The sequence below is a fragment of the Vulpes vulpes genome, chromosome X (genome assembly GCF_048418805.1).
Source record: "Vulpes vulpes isolate BD-2025 chromosome X, VulVul3, whole genome shotgun sequence".
Classification (NCBI taxonomy): Eukaryota; Metazoa; Chordata; class Mammalia; order Carnivora; family Canidae; genus Vulpes; species Vulpes vulpes.
In genome coordinates, this window is record NC_132796.1 from 19505001 (window position 1) to 19523602 (window position 18602).

Here is an 18602-nt window from a genome sequence, read left to right on the forward strand (position 1 = left end):
TTGGAGATAGGGTGAACAGTTGTATGAAAAAGAGGATGGAAAACGTCAGAGAAGAGGCATCAATTAGCTGGGGTCTTGAAAGCTGAATTGATGTTTGCTGGCGGTAGGAAAGAAGAAAGAGAAGAGAGAAGAAATGGTGCGTCAATGGCACAGAGTTGAAAAACATTAATTTTGGTGAGAAGTTCTTGTTCTCACAGAGTCTAGAAGACGAATGCTGGTGAAAGTTGGTATTTTGATATTTGAAAGAATAGACCGTAGATTGAGAAAAGTCTAGAACACCATTCTAAGGAGTCTGGACTTCAATGTGGAGGAAATGAAGTGTCCCTGAAAGACTTTAAGCTGGGAAGTAAGAAGGCTGGATTATTGCTCTACAGAATTAACTCCAGCTGCAATGTGGAGGAGGGCCAGAAGGAAACAGACTAGAGACTGAGGGACCAGTTAGAAGACTATGGATAGATGCACTTGTCTTTTCCACATCCCTCAGAATATTTTTAGTACCTAAAGCATGTAAACTGAAAAAAAATAAAAAATAAAAATAAAGCATGTAAACTGTAAGCAACATTAAGACATCCATGGTGCCTTCCTTTGTAAAGGATTCTGGAAATAGCCCAACAATCATATGGCACTTGAGCCTTGTCCAAACGGTGCAGTAATATAGACTATGACCTCAAATGCTGAATCCATGTACTTTCAGAATACTTCATCATAAGGAAAATGAAGCACTCCTCAAAGGTGTCAGTTAGTGGTGTTCCAAAATCAGATAATCCACGCTCAGGAAAAGACTACAAAATGCATTTGTCAAATATTGGAAAGAGAAAAGCAGTACAACAGTAAGTAGTCATCTTTCAACCTTTATCATTTTCCACAACTGGTCAGTTTCCATACCGTATTTGCCCAGCTAACATCAAACACTTCTTGTTTTGTAAATTAGAGGGCTTTTTGTGTGTTTTAAAATTACTTTTGGGAAAAAATAAATAAAATTACTTTTGAATTGAATAGTAATTATTATAATTAGTTTTTCATAATTTGCAAAGCATGTTAACACACATTTCTTTGATCCTGACAACTCTGTGAAGCAGTCTTATTATTACATTTTATAAGTGAGGAAGCAGCAACTGGGAGAAGGTAAGTGATTTGCATAAGGTTAAACAGCTAATAAATGGCATCATCTAGGAGTTAAAGCTTTGTTTCTGTAAGTCAAGCCTTTTCTTTTTGTTCGTTCTATCTGTTAAATAGGACTTATTTTTAAAATTAAATTCAAGTAATTAACATGTAATATGTTATTGGTTTCAGGGGTAGAGGTCAATGATTCATCAGTCTTATATAATGCCCAGTGCTCAGTAATATAGACTATGCCCTCCTTAATGTCCATCACCCAGTTACCCTGTCCCCCACTTCCCTCCAGCTATCCTCAGTTTGTTCCCTATGGTTAAGAGTTTCTTATGGTTTGTTTCTCACTCTGATTTCATCTTGTTTTATTTTTTCCTCTCTTCCCCTATAATCCTCTGTTTTGTTTCTTAAATTTTACATATGAGTGAAATCATATGATAACTATTTTTCTCTGATTGAGTTATTTCACTTAGCATTATACCCTCTAGTTCCATCCACATTGTTACAAATGGCAAGATTTCATTTTTTTGATGGCTGAATAGTAGTCCATTGTGTGTGTGTGTGTGTGTGTGTGTGTGTGTGTGTGTACATCTTCGTTATCTATTCATCTGTTGATGGACTTCTGGGCTCTTTCCATAGTTTGGCTATTGTGGACATTGCTGCTATAAACACTGGGGTATGGGTGCCCCTTCAGATCACTACATTTGTATCTTTGGAACAAATGCCCAGCAGGGCAGTTGGTGGGTCATGGGGTAGCTCTATTTTCAACTTTTTAAGGAGCCTCCATACTCTTTTCCAGAGTGACTGCACCAGCTTGCATTCTCGCCAACGGTGTAAGAGGGTTCCCCTTTCTCTGCATCCTTGCCAACATCTGTCATTTCCTGACTTGTTTATTTTAGCCATTCTGACAGGTGTGAGGTGGTATCCCATTGTAGTTTTGATATCTATTTCCCTGATGGTAAGTGATGTGGAGCATTTTTTTCATGTGCCTGTTGGCCATTTGTATGTCTTCTTTGGAGAAATATCTTTTCATGTCTTCTGCCCATTTCTTGATTGGATTACTTGTTTTTTGGCTGTTGAGTTTGATAAGTTCTTTATAGATTTTGGATACTAGCCCTTTATCTGATAAGACATTTGCAGATATCTTCTCCCATTCTGTCAGTTGTCTTTTGGTTTTGTTGACTATTTCTGTTGCTGTTCGAAAGCTTTTTATCTTGATGAAGTCCCAATAGGTCATTTTTGCCTTTATTTCCCTTGGTCTTTGGAGACATGTCTGGCAAGAAGTTCCTGTGGCCGAGGTTACAGAGGTTGCTGCCTGTTCTCCTCTAGGACTTTTAAAATTATTTATTTATTTATTCATGAGAGACACACAGAGAGAGGCAGAGACACGGACAGAGGGAGAAGCAGGCTCCATGCAGGAAGCCTGAAGTGGGACTCAATCCCGGGACTCTAGGATCATGCCCTGAGCTGAAGGCAGATGCTCAACCACTGAGCCACCAAGGCATCCCTCCTCTAGGATTTTGATGGATTCCTGTCTCACATTTAGGTGTTTCATCCATTCTGAGTCTATTTTTTTGTGTATTGTTTATGGAAATGGTCCAGTTTCATTCTTCTGCATTTGGCTGTCCAATTTTCCCAACACCATTTGTTGAAGAGATTGTCATTTTTTTTCCATTGGAAAAAATACTCTGTCAAGGATTAGTGACCGTTGAATTGAGAGTCCATTTTTGGGTTCTCTGTTCCATTGATCTATGTGTCTATCTTGGGCCAGTACCATACTGTCTCGATGATTACAGCTTTGTGATATCGCTTGAAGTCTGGAATTGTGATGCCACCAGTTTTGGTTTTCTTTTTCAACATTCCTCTGGCTATTTGGGGTCTTTTCTGGTTCCATACAAATTTTAGGAGTATTTGTTCCAGCTCTGTGAAAAAAGTTGATGATATTTTGATAGGGATTGCATTGAATGTATAGTTTGCTCTAGGTGGCATAGGCATTTTAATGATATTTTTCTTCCAATCCATGAGCATGGAATGTTTTTCCATTTCTTTGTGTTTTCCTCAATTTCTTTCATGAGTGTTCTATAGTTTTCAGAATACAGATCCTTTAGTCAGACCGTTTCTACTCTACATCTTATAGTCTGCATTTTGCCAGCCAATGGTGACATTATACAGGAGTATCTTTCTTCACATGTAGCTTTGTGAGGGGTAAGGATGGGATTGGGGGGTTTTGGAGAGAGTAATCCCTACAATCTGCTGAGATGTGAGCAAAAGTAAAATGATTCTCTGACCTGACTGGAATGAGCCTGGTTCAAGCCAAGATCAGAGAAGGGGGTTTCTTTTTTAGGGCCTGGTTGTCTGTTCCCAGAAAAGAATTGGACTTACTGTAACTTTGAGTATTCTATGTTCTATTTTCATAGCACTTGGACTAGTTGGACAGTGTTTTTAAGAACTAACTATAATGAAATCATTTTAGGTCATGGATGTTTTTAGAAAGCAAATTTGTCTCTTCCTACGTTTTTAGTTATAATATATATGCCTTTTGCTGATAAAGTTTTAGCTGGGACTTTTTTTATCTCAAGGGAAAGATTCTCAAATATCTTATATCCTCATTCTGACTAGATTCTGCAAATGACCAGTTCCAATTACCACATCCAAATGTTCCTTATCAGATCAGTCTTAGGGTGGAGAATGGGAGGGTGCAGGGGGAAGAAGCATAAATTGAGTTCCCCAAGATTTTAGGAAAATGAAAACTACTTCACTAATCTTAATCTCTTGTTTTTCTTCTCAGAACTAATAGAGCTATTTCAGCTCGAAGGATACAGAGAGCTTGGTTATCTCATGTGAACAAAAGAATATTTAAACTCCTAAAGTACACAGTTTGTGCAGCGGTATGTATTTTGCTTTTTGTTTTCTCTGACACATCTAATTACTTATCAGCTAAAAGGTCTGTTAAGTAAAGATAAAGTATGTAACCTTTTAAAAATCTCTTCTATATGAATATAATAGTGCATGGGATTCTGAGATTGCTCCTTTGTTTATCCCTAAATGAATATTTCTGGATTTATTTGTAAATAATGTGGGTGACTGTTATTTCCTTTTCTGAAATTAAAATGATGTTTTTAAAAAATCAATTTCTTATTTGAAGATGTGGGACACTGATCTTCCAACCAAAAAAATCTCTGAATTAAGTGCCCTTACCTTCCACCCAGCAATTTTACTTCTAAGAATCCATTCTACAATATTTGTACAACTTCATTGCAGTATTGTCTGTAACAGCAAAGAAAGTAGACCATAAAATGTTCACCAATGGGATGCTGGTTAAATAAGTATTGGTGCTTTCATAGCATTTAACCTTGCAGCCTTATATGTGACTCTGCAATATAAAGATAGCTAAGATATCTCATTAAGGAAAAAAGCAAATATAGAATAGTATGAATAATATGGTCCTATTTAAGCAAAAACAAAAACCTCCAAAGGTGCATATTCCCTCACCCCTCTGAAAAACAACTCTGGCAATGCTAATAGAGTATATAAAGCTTTCCTTCATATAGTACCAAGTATTCTAATAAAATCACCCATGATTACAATAGTTTATAATTAGTAATAGCCACATTAAGGGAATTTTAGCAGCTCTGAAAAAAATCATGAAGTCTGAGCAGTTTATACACTTCTTCACCATCTGACCCACAGATGCATTTCTGATGCCAGTAAAAGCAGAATACCTCAGAGAAAACCCGCTCAGTAAAGAGGTGACATTTCAGGTCCATTACCCATTGTCTTCACATATGGAACTTGCATTTAATTATCATAATACTGATTTTGTTATAACTTTAGATGTTTATAGTAACAGAAAGAAGGAAATTAATTCTTTTTAAAAAATCTGTTATCCTAACACTTTAAATTCCTACCTGACATTAATAATGCTTTGTCATTTTAAAAGCCCTTTGGTGTACATTTTTATGTGATTGTCATTGGCATAGAGGTTGGCAGGGTCATTTTGGGGGTGGAGTGGGGGCTTTATTTTTTTTAACTTGCAAACACTATTTATTTGTTTATTTATTTATTTATTATTGGTGTTCAGTTTGCCAACATATAGCATAACACCCAATGCTCATCCCATCAAGTGCCCCCCTCAGTGCCTGTTACCCAGTCATCCCCACCCCCCGCCTACCTCCCTTTCTACCACCCCTTGTTCGTTTCCCAGAGTTAGGAGTCTCTCATGTTCTGTCTCCCTCTCTGATATTTCCCACTCATTTTTTCTCCTTTCAAGTGGGGGCTCTCTCATGTTCTGTCTCCCTCTCTGATATTTCCCACTCATTTTTTCTCCTTTCGAGTGGGGGCTCCTTTCGAGTAGAGTCAAATAGATCTCTATTTGTATCTTGGCTTGCCCATGTACTACCTGTATGCCTTTGAATAAGTTACAGACACTCCCAGAGTCTCAGCCTGCTCATTGGAAAGATGGGAATGATAATATTTGAATAATACTGCTGAGTTGTAAGGATTAAATGAAGTTATGTATATAAGGCATGTAACAGAATATGCGGTATATAAAAGGTGCTTAAAAACTAGTAGCATTACTATTACCATCCTCATTTTACAGTTTTTTTTTAGATTTTATTTATTTATTCATGAGAGACACACAGAGATAGGCACAGACACAGGCAGAGGGAGAAGCAGGCTCCATGCAGGGAGCCCGCCGTGGGACTCAATCCCGGGTCTCCGGGATCACACCCTAGGCCAAAGGTGGCATTAAACCCCTGAGCCACCCAGGCTGCCCATTTTACAGTTATTTATTCAATATCAAATACTTGCTAAACCTGCTGTGTTCCAAGGACTGTACTAGATGCTAGGAGTATGGTAAGGAATAAAGACATGATCAGTACTTTCACGCCACTTACAGTCTAGTAGAAGACACAGATTAATTCATAGTTAGTTATAATACGTGGTGAAAAGTGTTGTCATAAGGAAAGACCAGTGCCTGGGATGTCAAGGAGGGACACCTACTCAAGCTTGAAGGCTAGAAGGATAAAGTAATTGATTCAAGATTACACAGGTACTAAATGGAGGAGCCCAGACCAGAACCCAGGTCTTCAGAACTCCAAGCCTGGTGCACTGTTCACTTTACCATGCCACCTCTGTTATTCTCAGTAAGTTACACCTGGACAGAGTACCATTTTCCATTTATAGCATCATCATCTATTTCAGGAATATTGTGTGACACGTGAAATACTGAAGAAAGTGAGCCCCGTAGAGGCTGAGCTTGTGAAAGATCCTAGCATGAAGTATAAAGTTAGATTCAGGTAATATTTCTATACTGGTTTATTTCAAGAAGCACTTAGTTAAAATGAAAAAAAAACCTTATAAATGTATTTTCTTGTTTTTTAAGATTTTATTTATTCATGTGAGACACACAGAGAGAGGCAGAGACATAGGCAGAGGGAGAAGCAGGCTCCCTATGAGGAGCCCAGTGTGAGATTCGATCCCAGGACCCTGGGATCACAACCCGAACTGAAGGCAGGCGTTCAACCACTGGGCTACTCACGTGCCCCTAGAAATGTATTTTCTTAAGTCCTCATAAGTTCTCAGGGTTGTTCTTAAATTTACATTTATTATGTGAGGAAACTGAGGTATGACTCTTGGGCTAAAAGTTGGCTTGAGAGTGGCTCATCTCCCATGATGTGTCCAGTCTGACACGTGAATGAGAATAGTTTTGAGCACACACACCCCAATGTGGCTCTTTCATCTCTGTAATCGATTTCATTACCCATTCTTTTTTTTTTCTTAAAGATTTTATTTATTTATTCATGAGAGACACAGAGAGGCAGAGACATAGGCAGAGGGAGAAGCAGGCTCCTCGCAGGGAGCCTAATGTGGCCCTCAATCCCAGACCCTGGGATCACGCCCTGACCCGAAGGCAGACACTCAACTGCTGAGCCACCCAGGCATCCCTTCATTACCCATTCTTTCTGTGCTCTGGCATAGATTTTACCCTGCATGCAGGAAACTATGAGAATAATCTTAAGTAGAGGAGGAAGGTAACTAAGCCCTAACCCTGATGCCAAACGACTAATTATTGGTCTTTATTTCAGATTCAGTGGTGAAACATTTCCACCTTTCATCGTATTTAAAATTTTTCTGCATACTGAAGGCCATGGTAACAAGTATTTCAACGGAAAAAATTTATTAAAGCCATCAAGTGAGGTGATGTTTCATGATGTACACTTTATGTTACTTTATTTTTTAAAGATTTTTGTTTATTTATGAAAGAGGGAGACAGAGATTGAGCATGAGTGGGGAGGAGAGGGAGAAGCAGGCTCCTCTCCCCAGGATCATGACCTAAGCCAAAGGCAGACGCTTAACCGACTGAGCCACCCAGGCACCTCCATTTTATGTTACTTTAGCTTCTTAATATCTGCGTGGTATCTGAATTGCATTCGAAGTATACAGACTAAGTGATTTCACCATTGAACATCCCAGCAGCCAGGTAGCATTTTTTTTAATCTCATGTTTCAGGGTGTCTCTGTTTATTAGCTAAAAAAATATTTGGAATGAATTACTGATAGAGGCCCTAAAAAATACTTATCAGTTTTCTTTGTGTTAAAATTTTGGTTTAAAAAATAAAAATAAAAATAAAAATAAAAATAAAAATAAAAATAAAAATAAAAATAAATAAAATGTTGGTTTGTGGGATACCTGGGTGGCTCAGGGGTTAAGTGTCTGCCTTCAGCTCAGGGCGTGATCCCGGGATCCAGGATCCAGTCCCACATCGAGCTCCCTGTGAGGGAGGGGCCTGCTTCTCCCTCTGCCTGTGTCTCTGCCTCTCTCTCTCTCTCTGTCTCTCATGAATAAATAAATAAATCCTTAAAAAATAATAAAATAAAATTTTGGTTTGTTCATGAGAGACTCTTTTTTTGGTATATTTTTTTATTGGAGTTCGATTTGCCAACATATAGTATAATACCCAGTGCTCATCCCATCAAGTGCCCCCCTCAGTGCCCATCACCCAGTCACCCCATCCCCCTGCCCACCTCCCCTTCCACTACCCCTTATTCATTTCCCAGAGTTTCTATGGGAAAGAAACTGAGGGTTGCTGGAAGGCAGGTGGGTGGGGGGATGAGGTAACTGGGTGACAGGCATTAAAGAGGACACGTGATGTGATGAGCACTGGGTGTTACATGCAACTGATGAATTAGTGAACTCCAAATCTGAAACTAATGATGTTCTGTATGTTGGCTAATTTAATTTAAATTTAAAAAAGAAAAAGAAAATTTTGGTTAGTAATGGACTAAAGCGGCCTATTAGGGCTTTTAAATTATGCAGACCATTTGATGCCATTCTATTTGTTTTAATGGTATTTTATCATTGTTTCTTTGATTCTGGTAGCATATTTAGAGAAAAGTGAGCTGGACTATTGAAAATGAACTTTTAAAATATTTATCTTTCTTTATATGAGTTCTCATACTTTTTAAGTTTCAAGTATATTTACCATAATTGTGTCTGCAGGATAGGAATCACCTGAGAATATTGTTAAACAATATAGTTTCTGATTCAGTAAATCTGGGATAGGACATGAGAGTCTGCATTACTAACCGGTTCCCAGGTGTTGCTGCTACTGCTGGTTCTTGGACCCCACGTTTAATAGCAAGGATCTGCAATGCTACTACAGCATAGATTTTGCTCCTTTGGCCCTTATACATGACTATAATTGAGAAAAAATGCATGCATTCTCATTCTCAGCCTTTCATAAATCATACATCAAAGGTTATTTTCCTATAGCCTTCTGGAGATATTTTACTTGAAAAGTATGGCCCATCTGAAGTCATCAGTAATGGTATGTGTTCAGAATAGAAGACCACATAGCCTGGGAGTTTCTGATCAGATCCAGGATGTACAGCATTTATTCTCTGAAGAATGTTAGAAAAGAAAAAGAGACTGCCTTTCTCTGTGTTCTCAGGCAACGTCAGAGAACATTTCATTCAGTTTCAGGATATATCAAATGGACTATGTGTTTTCATATGGAATATGGTGTTCCAGAGTCATTAATATTTGTTCATTTATGTAGAATGACTTCACATGCAAAAGTTGATATTTATCTTACATTCAGGGAATAAATTCATGCCACATTTATGTACAGAATAAGCTTATCATACCTATAAAATATCATCAATTGTTGCTTTTCTGAGATTACATGATGAGACTTTTCCAGGAACAGAAATTCTCCTGGGTCTGCTCCCGGTGGCCCCTGCTGTCTGCAGGCTAGAGCAAATGAGAAACTTAGAAGCCGTGACTGGAAAGGACTCTGTGTATATTAAAACTCATTAAAATGCTGCATAATAACTTCAGTTTTTATTTAAATTACAAAGTAACTTGGGAAAAAAGGAAATAGCACAGATTTTTTTTAAAAAAGGAAACTATGCCTCATGCCTTTCTGTGCTGTGACTTTCACTCGCCTGGGGTTATCACTGTTAATAGTTTACTGTGTATCCTTCATTTTTTGCCCATAAAAATACACAAACATGTTTTTAAAAAATTTTTGTTTTTATTATGAAAATGTAATAACACTAGTTTGAGTATTTCACTAAACATTCTGAGAGAATTTAAACAATCAGAACATGAAAGAACAGTTTAGGATTCCTTTTTGAGCTACATAACAAACTCTGCTAACACCTGGATTCATGGTTGATAGAAAACCTATAGAATTATTCTTACTATAAGTTTACGCCAGTCCTTTGAATGTAGAAATTGTGTGTTTAGCAAGCCGATCCAACTTTCCTAAGTTCATTTCTTTCTTTTTGTTTATTTTATTTATTTTTAAAGATGTTATTTATTTATTCATGAGAGACACACAGAGAGGGAGGCAGAGACATAGGCAGAGGGAGAAGCAGGCACCATGCAGGGAGCCTAACGTGGAACTCGATCCCAGGACTCTGGGATCAAGCCCTGAGCCAAAGGCAGATGCTTAACCGCTGAGCCACCCAGGCGTCCCTCTTTCTTTTTTTTAAAGATTTATTTTTTTAAAGTAATCTCTATACCCATCTTGGGGCTTGAACCCACAACTCCAAGATCAAGAGTTTCACACTCTACCAACTGAGCCAGCCAGGCACCCCCCCCACTTATTTCTTAGTATGAAATAAATAAGTCAGTTTTAGTTCAGACATATAATCTAAGTTCACTTATGAAGAAGGGGAGTTTCACAGTTTTGTTGTTGTTCAGTCTTTTCCCTGGTACTTATTTCCATTTCTAGTTTCATTTCCTTATCATTTCCCAGTAGCATTTCTCATGTGTTCACACTTCGCGCGTGTGTGCGCAGACACACACACACATACACAAAGTGAAAACAAGTGAAAAGATATAGAATAGCCTAAGCCATTTTAGAGAAGAACAAAGATTTACATTAACTGATTTCAAGAACTAAAAAGCTGCAGTGATCCCACAGTGTTGTGATGGCCTAAAGACAGACATGTAAATCAATGAGATAGAATAGAGAATTCAGAAATACACCCACTCATAATGATCCATTGATTTTCATCAAATGTGCCAAGTCAGTTCAAATGGTGCTCGAACAATTGGATAGCCATGTGTACAAAAGAGAGATCTCATTTCAGTTACCTACTTCGATGATCTATTTTCAGAGCAATGCTTATTTACAGAGGGTTGTCACTATAGTTCATCCTCCAACTATATTTAGAATATTCTAAAGCCTTGCTACTCAAGAGTGTGGTCTACAGACCCACAGCACTGGCATTCCCTGGAACTTACTAAAAATGAGGACTATCAAGCCCCTCCCCAGACCCACTGAATGAGCACCTGCATTTTAACAATCCCCCCAGATGATCCTAGGCACAATCTAGTTTGACAAGCACTGTCTTACAGGTGCCCCCCCCCCACACACACACACACACACAGCGTGGCCTAGAATGCCTCTGGGTAATTGACAGTTCTTAAACATGAACATCCAGCAACCATTAGTTTAAATTGAAGATCCCTGTTCTTTTTGAGGATTAGGCATTTATGTAAAAAGAAAAAACACCATTATTAATAATAACTGCCCTCATTGAGCACCATTGAGTCCTGTGTTAAACATTTTGTGTGCATTATCATTTAATTCTCATAAACTCTAGAATGTAGATTCTGTTATCTTCAGTTTTAAAAGACCAAGTAACTTGCTGAAGGTCACAAGCTAGAAAGGGAAGGAACCGATATTAAAACCCAGGGATCCTGACTCCAGTGCCTGTGCTCATAATTAACCACTCCTGAGCCAGGACGCCTGCTAAATATGTTCTCTTATACAGGCTCCTGATAACTCCAGCACAGTCCATGTTATTCCCATTCAGCCTGTGAGGAAGCCGGGACTTGGAGAGGCTTGCCAGGGGCAGAACTGACACTTGAATACTTCTCCATCTATCCACTGCACTGTGCACACTTCGAGGTTGAAACCACACCAGCAGCTGTGCTGGTTTCATTAATTCTGAACTCACGTATAATCGAACTGTTCCAAACCGAGAAACCCTGTTCCTGTGCAGGATACCAGTTCATGCTACCTTCGTAAGAATTTCCAGCTGGGCGGGGAAGTGACTTGAGATAGTCGCTTGACAAGGGCAGGTGTGGATCTAGGCCAGCATGTACCTGTGGGGCCGTGGGGGCTTCTGGGCCACAGTGATGCCAGGTATCAGGGGAAGTGTCAAATTTAGAGATGCCTGCCTTTGACCTTTTGTTTGAGTCACCCACTAAGAATGTAGCCTGCCTCTTGAATCCTAGTCTGATTGGCTGCTGTCCTGGGCTCTTCGCCTCATTTTGGCCCTTCCCTTTCACCTGGGGCTGGGCACTTCTTTCCCATCCCTTCCTACCCAGAAGTACTTTCCTGAAGCTAGCCATACAGCAGATGCCTGAGAAAAAAAGAATGGCCTCCATGCTGGCCATTGGAGGGCAAACTTTTTTCAAACCCCTGTCGCAAGTGGGCAGCGAGCCCTCCCCGTGCTGCCCGGCATAGGGATTTTTGGCTGGATCCTGGGATGGGCCTCACACAGCTGAGCCACACAGCTGAGGCAGTGTACAAATAAGGAAACCGGGGCTTGGAGAGGTTGTGGGTGGTGGCTGAGCGGAGTAGAGTGGGGAGGGACTGGCAAGAAATACCCTTACTAAGTAGCTTGAGCTAAAGTAAAATACAGTTATATCTAAAGAAATTCTCAAAGCAGAAATTATACAGCTTTCAGATGTGTTCACTGTATAGTTTATTTGCTTTTACCTTTAGCATCACCATGAGGGTAGTTAATGAGAACCCACGGGAAATTAATTGCAAGAAAGCATAATGGTGACACGTGCCAATACTGTCTTTTCTTTGGATGCGTAGTATGTAAAGAAACTAATGAAACAGAAAACAGAGATGATCTGCCTAAAGGAAGGTTCATCACAGAAACTGTTTCTGTCCCTTCCATGTAGTACATTAGGAGTAAAACTACCACCATTTGAATATTCTTTCATTTTCCATGTATGTCCGTGTGCTAAGCTTTGGAATTAGAAAAATAAATAAAAAAGGAATATTCTCAATAACAAAAGTGAAAATTGAAATGGAAACTATATCCTCCAGGCTCATTGTCGTATTGTGTGTTAAGTAAAAAGAACAGATTCCAAATTCTGATCTCATCTCAAGCGGCCTCACATCAACATTATAACCTGGAGTTTCCATGTTTTCACAAATACACATTCTGAGATTCAGAGGGAAAGAGAAACTGATCTGGAATCCAAAGATATTTGAATTTTATTCTACGCCAGTCTCCATTCTCATAAGCATATGCTTTGTGGCCAGAAGCATAGATATGTAATATAAATATGTGTTAGAAGAGTCAGCACATACTTATGGGGGGTGGGAACGAGGGTGGGGAGTACTTAAGTCTCTACTCAGTCTATGTATAGCTCTTAGCAAAGGATGGGCGTATGTGGAACGGTATGGTACAGACAGGGCCAGATGAGATTTGGGCCTCCATATTTTCTGGCATTCTTCTACCTCTGCCCTCTCAGGTATTTTCCTTTAGTACAAAATGCCAGCGTTTCGGAGAGAAAAAAAAATGCTTCACTACTCTTTGGCCACAGAGAATGAAGTCTGAAGGAGAGGAAGGTCTAAGCAATGTGAAACATACATGTTTCCATTTGGGGGTGAGGTATTAACTAGTGCATAAAAGAGAGTTGGCCCAGTAATACCTTTCACTGCAGTTCCTAGGGCAACCTGTTTAATAACCAAGGAAGTTTTCTCTGCCTTGACAGCATGAATGACGCTACAGATTTGTTTTGTTAAGGGAAAAGAATGTTTTTTAAGAGGGGAAAAAACATTTTTAAAACACTGTGGTTCTCTGAGGGTTGGAGACTCAGCTACATTACATTTTAAAACTATGTAGATATGGTTATGGAAATGAATTTTAAGTGGTTTAAAAACTCTTATACAATCTTTTCTTTGTAAATACAGTCTTTTTATTGAATAGCAAGCTGCTAGAAGAAAGGAACAGTATTTGATGTGTTTGTCAGAAGAAATATGTAAAGTGTGCACTGATAATTATTGCTATTATACTACTGTTTTAAAAATCTGTTTTCTATTCTCTTTATAGGCAGTGGCTGATGCTTGCAAAATTATGGGGAAAAAGAAGTTTTACCATCAGGTTATGGAAGATGAATGTCTTTTCCAGAAGTTCAAAATAACTGATAAAATAGATATTGTCACCCTGAAAGACTACATGCAAGTAAGGAATTGAGATTTAGATATTAGAAACAACAATTTTTAAAAAAGCTTTCTGTGGGCACCTGAGTGGCTCAGTTGGTTTGGCGCCTGCTTTCAGCTCAGGTCATGATCCCAGGGTGCTGGGATCGAGTCCTACATCGGGCTTCCTGCTCATTGGGGAGCCTGCTTCTCCCTCTGCCCCTTACCCTGCTCGTGCTCTCAAATGAATAAGTAAAATCTTTTAAAATAAATAATCTTTAAAAACTCTTCTGACCTTATCCTCCAAGAGGAAAGGATCATACATTTTTTCACTATAGAAAAATAAGCATAATATAAAATTTACCATCTTAAATGGTATAATTCAGTGACATTAAGTATATTCACAGTGTTGTTCAGACACCACCACTATCTAATTCCTGAACTTTATCACCCCAAAAGGAAACCTCCCTTGTATTAAGCTGTCACTCCCTGTCCCTCCATCACTCCAGCCCCTATCACTCACTAATCAGCTTCCTGTCTCCCTGAGTTTACCTATTCTGGATAGCTTGTATTCATGGAATCATAAAATATTTGGCTCTTTGCATCTGGAGAATGATAGCTAATGAATGTGGCTTTTCTTTTGGGGTTGATGGAAATGTTTTGGAATTAGATAGTAGTGCTATGTAGAGTTAATTTACTAAATGCACTGGATTGGTACATTTAAAATGGTTAAAATGGTGAATTTTATATTTTGTGAATTTTATCTTGGTAAAAAGTAAAAAAATCAAGTACATGTTGCTAAGAGAGTGCATGATGGAGATTTGACCTAGTGAGAAGGGGTTATTATTATTATTTGGGTGCTTTGTGGTACAAGTGACAGATTATTCCCAACCACAGGAGGCTTAAACAGCAAGGGAATTGTACTGTCCCATGTCTGAAGTCTACAAAGAGGTGGGTCTCAGGCCAGCTAATAATACAGCAGCTCAAGGACATCAGGGTCCTCTACATGCTCTTGTCTTCCTCCACATGGTAACAAGATGACTATCACATTCTTAACTTCCTTTAAAGTCAGAAACAAGGGGACTCTTAAGCACCATTTTCCTTTTTATCTCAAGAAGAAATATCTCTGGGGGTGCTTGGCTGGCTCAGTTGGTAAAGCATCCAATTCTTGATCTCAGCTCAGGTCTTGATCTCAGGGTTGTGAGTTCAAGCGCCCCGTGTTGGGCTCCATGCTGGACATGGAGCCTACTTTAAAAAAAAAAAAAAGGAAAGAAAGAAAGAAAGAAGAGAAAAATCTTTTCCAGAAGTCCCCAACAGACTTCCCCTCAGATCCCATTGATCAGAATCCTAACCTAATTGCTGATAAAAGGAAATGAGATCATTTTCCACCATTGACTTAGAACCATCATGGTTCATGTGCTGGGGCCTTCCTTCCTAGAACACGTGGCTGCTCCATACTTGAAAAAAAAAAATCAGGGCTCTGGAGGCAAGGAAGAAGTGGGAAATGGTTGATGGGCAGGCAATCAACAATGTGTCACAGCCTCAGTCTGGGGCTGAGCAGGTGCTGTGCCCCAGGCAGAGGCTCTGTGGCAGGAGGAACTGCAGGTCTGTGGAGCTGGAGAAGAGAGAGCAGAGGTTTGGGCAGGCAGCCTGGAGGGCTGGCAAGAGAGCATCAGACAGGCCTTTTGACAATAGCAAGGTATTTTTCTTTTTCTTGATCCTGTGTGCAGGTAGAAGCTGGTGCTTCTTAATGTGTTAAGAAATGAGATGATCTAATCTAATGAGTGAAGGGATCTGTCTGGCTGCAGTATAGGGAATGGATTAGAGTACAGCAAGAGCCTTCTCCTAGTTTGGATGTTCCTGCTGTATTTCAGGAGAGACGGTGGTATCTTGGCTGAGGGCTGTGAGGCTGGAGACACAAGAGATAATTAGAGAGTAAAAGCAATGGGCCTTGGTGACAGACAGCAAGGCAGGCTAAGGGGAGGTGTCTGGCATGGCTCCTAGGTTCCTGGTTTGCATAATGGATTGGACAGCAGTACTAAGTCAGGAACCTTAAACTAGATACCTGAATAATAATAATAATAATAATAATAATAATAATAATAATAGCAAATGCTGGTGTAGTACCACCTCCTTTTATTCTCACAACAACTCTAAGAGGTAGGTACTATTATTACTGCCATTTTACAAGTTCTAAAGAAACAATGGATACAAAATTTCTGGATAATAATAATAATAATAATAATAATAATAAATGGCCTTAACTGTCCACTCAGCTAGTTTATTGTGACACATGAAATTAATGCAGTGCCTTGGAGACTCCCAATTCTGTTTTCTTTCCTTTAGAGTCTTAACCTGGAAAATGAGGGAATTCAACCCTCATTTGAAATAATAGAAATAAATAGCACTTTGGGATGCCAACTATCTTTGCAAAGGATGTGGCTCACATACTTGGAGCGTATGACTGTGCCAAGGATTGGTGTCTTAGGAAGAAGTCCCCAATAGACATGTTGGGAGAGAGAAGCATGGTGATTGCTGACAATCATTTTATCAATTTATTGAGCCCCTTACGGATACAAGCACTATTGCTGGCTCTTTTTATGTATAGTATATCTCCTTTAATCTTCAAGTTTGTAGATTATGTGACCCTTTAACAGATGAGAAAAATGGAGTTTAATAAGATTTCTTAAAACTTGGGACACCTGAGTGGCTCAGCAGTTAAAGCATCTGCCTTTGGCTCAGGGCGTGATCCCTGGGTCCTGGGATTGAATCCTGCATCAGGCTCCCTGTATGGAGCCTGCTTCTCCCTCTGCCTCTATCTCTGCCTCTCTATCTCTCTGTCTCTCTCATGAATAAATAAATAATTTTTAAAAAAACTTGCCCAAGTCACTTAGCAAAGCGCAGAGAAGGTCATTGACAGTTCTGAGATGTTTACTCATTTTACTACTACACTCTCAGCAAGTAAAATATGTAGTCAGTCCTCACTTTGCACAGTAGTGCAGGGTCATGAAAATGTACAGCAGTACCTCGCTGGCTTGGTTGGTGGAGCATGCCACTCTTGATCTCAGGGTTATGGGTTCAAGCCTCACAATACACGTAGAGATTGCTTAAAGATAAAATCCTTTGGGCAGCCCCGGTGGCACAGCGGTTTGGTGCCGCCTGTAGCCTGGGGTGTGATCCTGGATACCCGGGATCGAGTCCCACATCGGGCTCCCTGCGTGAAGCCTGCTTCTCCCTCTCCCTCTGCCTGTGTCTCTGCCCCTCTCTCTCTGAGTCTATGAATAAATAAATAAAAATCTTTTAAAAAAAAAAGATAAAATCCTTTAAAAAAATGACCGTGCAGGCAGCCCCGGTGGCGCAGCGGTTTGGCGCCGCCTTCGGCCCGGGGTGTGATCCTGGAGACCCTGGATCGAGTCCCCCGTCAGGCTCCCTGCATGGAGCCTTTTTCTCTCCCTTTCCCTCTGCCTCTCTCTCTCTCTGTCTGTTATGAATAAATAAAATCTTTTAAAAAAATGACCGTGCAAGCTGAAACCATGCAAATCGAATTTAATAATCAATGGGAAAAATCATGATTGTTCCATACCTTTAAAAAAAAAAAAGCTTGTCAAAACTAAAAACTCTCTGTTATAAATATATAGGAAAATGAAAAACAAAACATTTACTATATGATAATTTAAAACACTGGAAACGTTGAGGATTAAAACGTTTTATTTCCTTGTAAAAACTTTATCAACGATAAATATACTAAAAAACCATTGAACTATATACTTTAAATGGGTGAATTGTATGGGATGTGAATCTCAATAAAACTTTAAAAAAACAGTTTATGAGGAATAGTTTAAACAGCGCTTACCTTCTTAGTCTTCTCATATAACTTAAAATACATAGTAAGCCTCTTTTCTATGCCTTAGTGAATCGCCACACTCCTTTCTAAGTTCAGATTACCTACCAACATTTTATCCTTTGCACTTTAAATGTTATGAAATCTCTCAAAGTTCCTTTAATGTGAAGAGTCTTTTGTCAGCGTCACTTCCCCTGGAACAGCTGCATCCTTTTCATCACAACCACTTTCCTCATTTATGCTGCTAAGTTCACCTTCACCACTTTCCTTCCTCTTGCTGCCTACCCGCAGTCTCTTGAATGACGGCAATGTCAATATCCCTTATTTCTTCTAACTGCATTTACGTTTAATTTGAATTTCATTTCCAACATTATCACTTTTTTGTTTCTCTGTTGGCCTATTCTTTTGATTATCTTTTTTTTTTTTTTTGTAAAATGGCACATGTGTTTATTACTGGGAAACAAAGAGGTGACACAACTACATACTTTGCTCTCTGTGTGTGACCTGAATAACAGATCATCAGTGGCCAATCACTGACACTTTGGAAGAAGGGACATGATTTGTCACTATTCACTACACATATCTGTTATTTCTGTAGTGATCTATGGACTGGAAAGCTATCAGCAAAGTTTGTACTTCATGCAGTTATTGAGTTATACTGCAGAAACTGAAATTTGAGACATGTTGAAGGACTGGGGTCATTCAGTCAAATGGTAGTAATTAAAATCTGTCCATGCCTAAATGATACAAAATAAAGACTGCTTGTGGGGGTGTAGGGGTGTGTGTGCATGTGAGAGAGAGAGAGAGAAAGAGAGAGAGAGAGAGAGACATACCTTAAATACCTAGCTGATATTCTGTCCCAGCATTGTAGATCCTCTAGCCCTATTCCTGTCTCTTAAATGAACATTTTATAAGGTTGATTATATATATATATATATATATATGCATTTTAACATTCCTAAT

At 39.2% G+C, this 18602-nt stretch overlaps 1 protein-coding gene across 2 annotated transcripts in view; it reads left to right on the forward strand.

Annotated features, from left to right (window-relative positions):
• The window catches only part of CXHXorf58 (chromosome X CXorf58 homolog), a 50426-nt gene that overhangs the window by 2407 nt on the left and 29417 nt on the right, over positions 1-18602 (forward strand). For both annotated transcript variants that reach the window (XM_072744481.1, XM_025997408.2), the window contains exons 2-6: positions 695-830; positions 3899-3998; positions 6316-6410; positions 7200-7311; positions 13710-13841. In XM_072744481.1, coding sequence (XP_072600582.1) covers positions 715-830; positions 3899-3998; positions 6316-6410; positions 7200-7311; positions 13710-13841 — 555 coding nt within the window. In that variant the 5' untranslated portion in view covers positions 695-714. The remainder of the gene's footprint in view (positions 1-694; positions 831-3898; positions 3999-6315; positions 6411-7199; positions 7312-13709; positions 13842-18602) is intronic.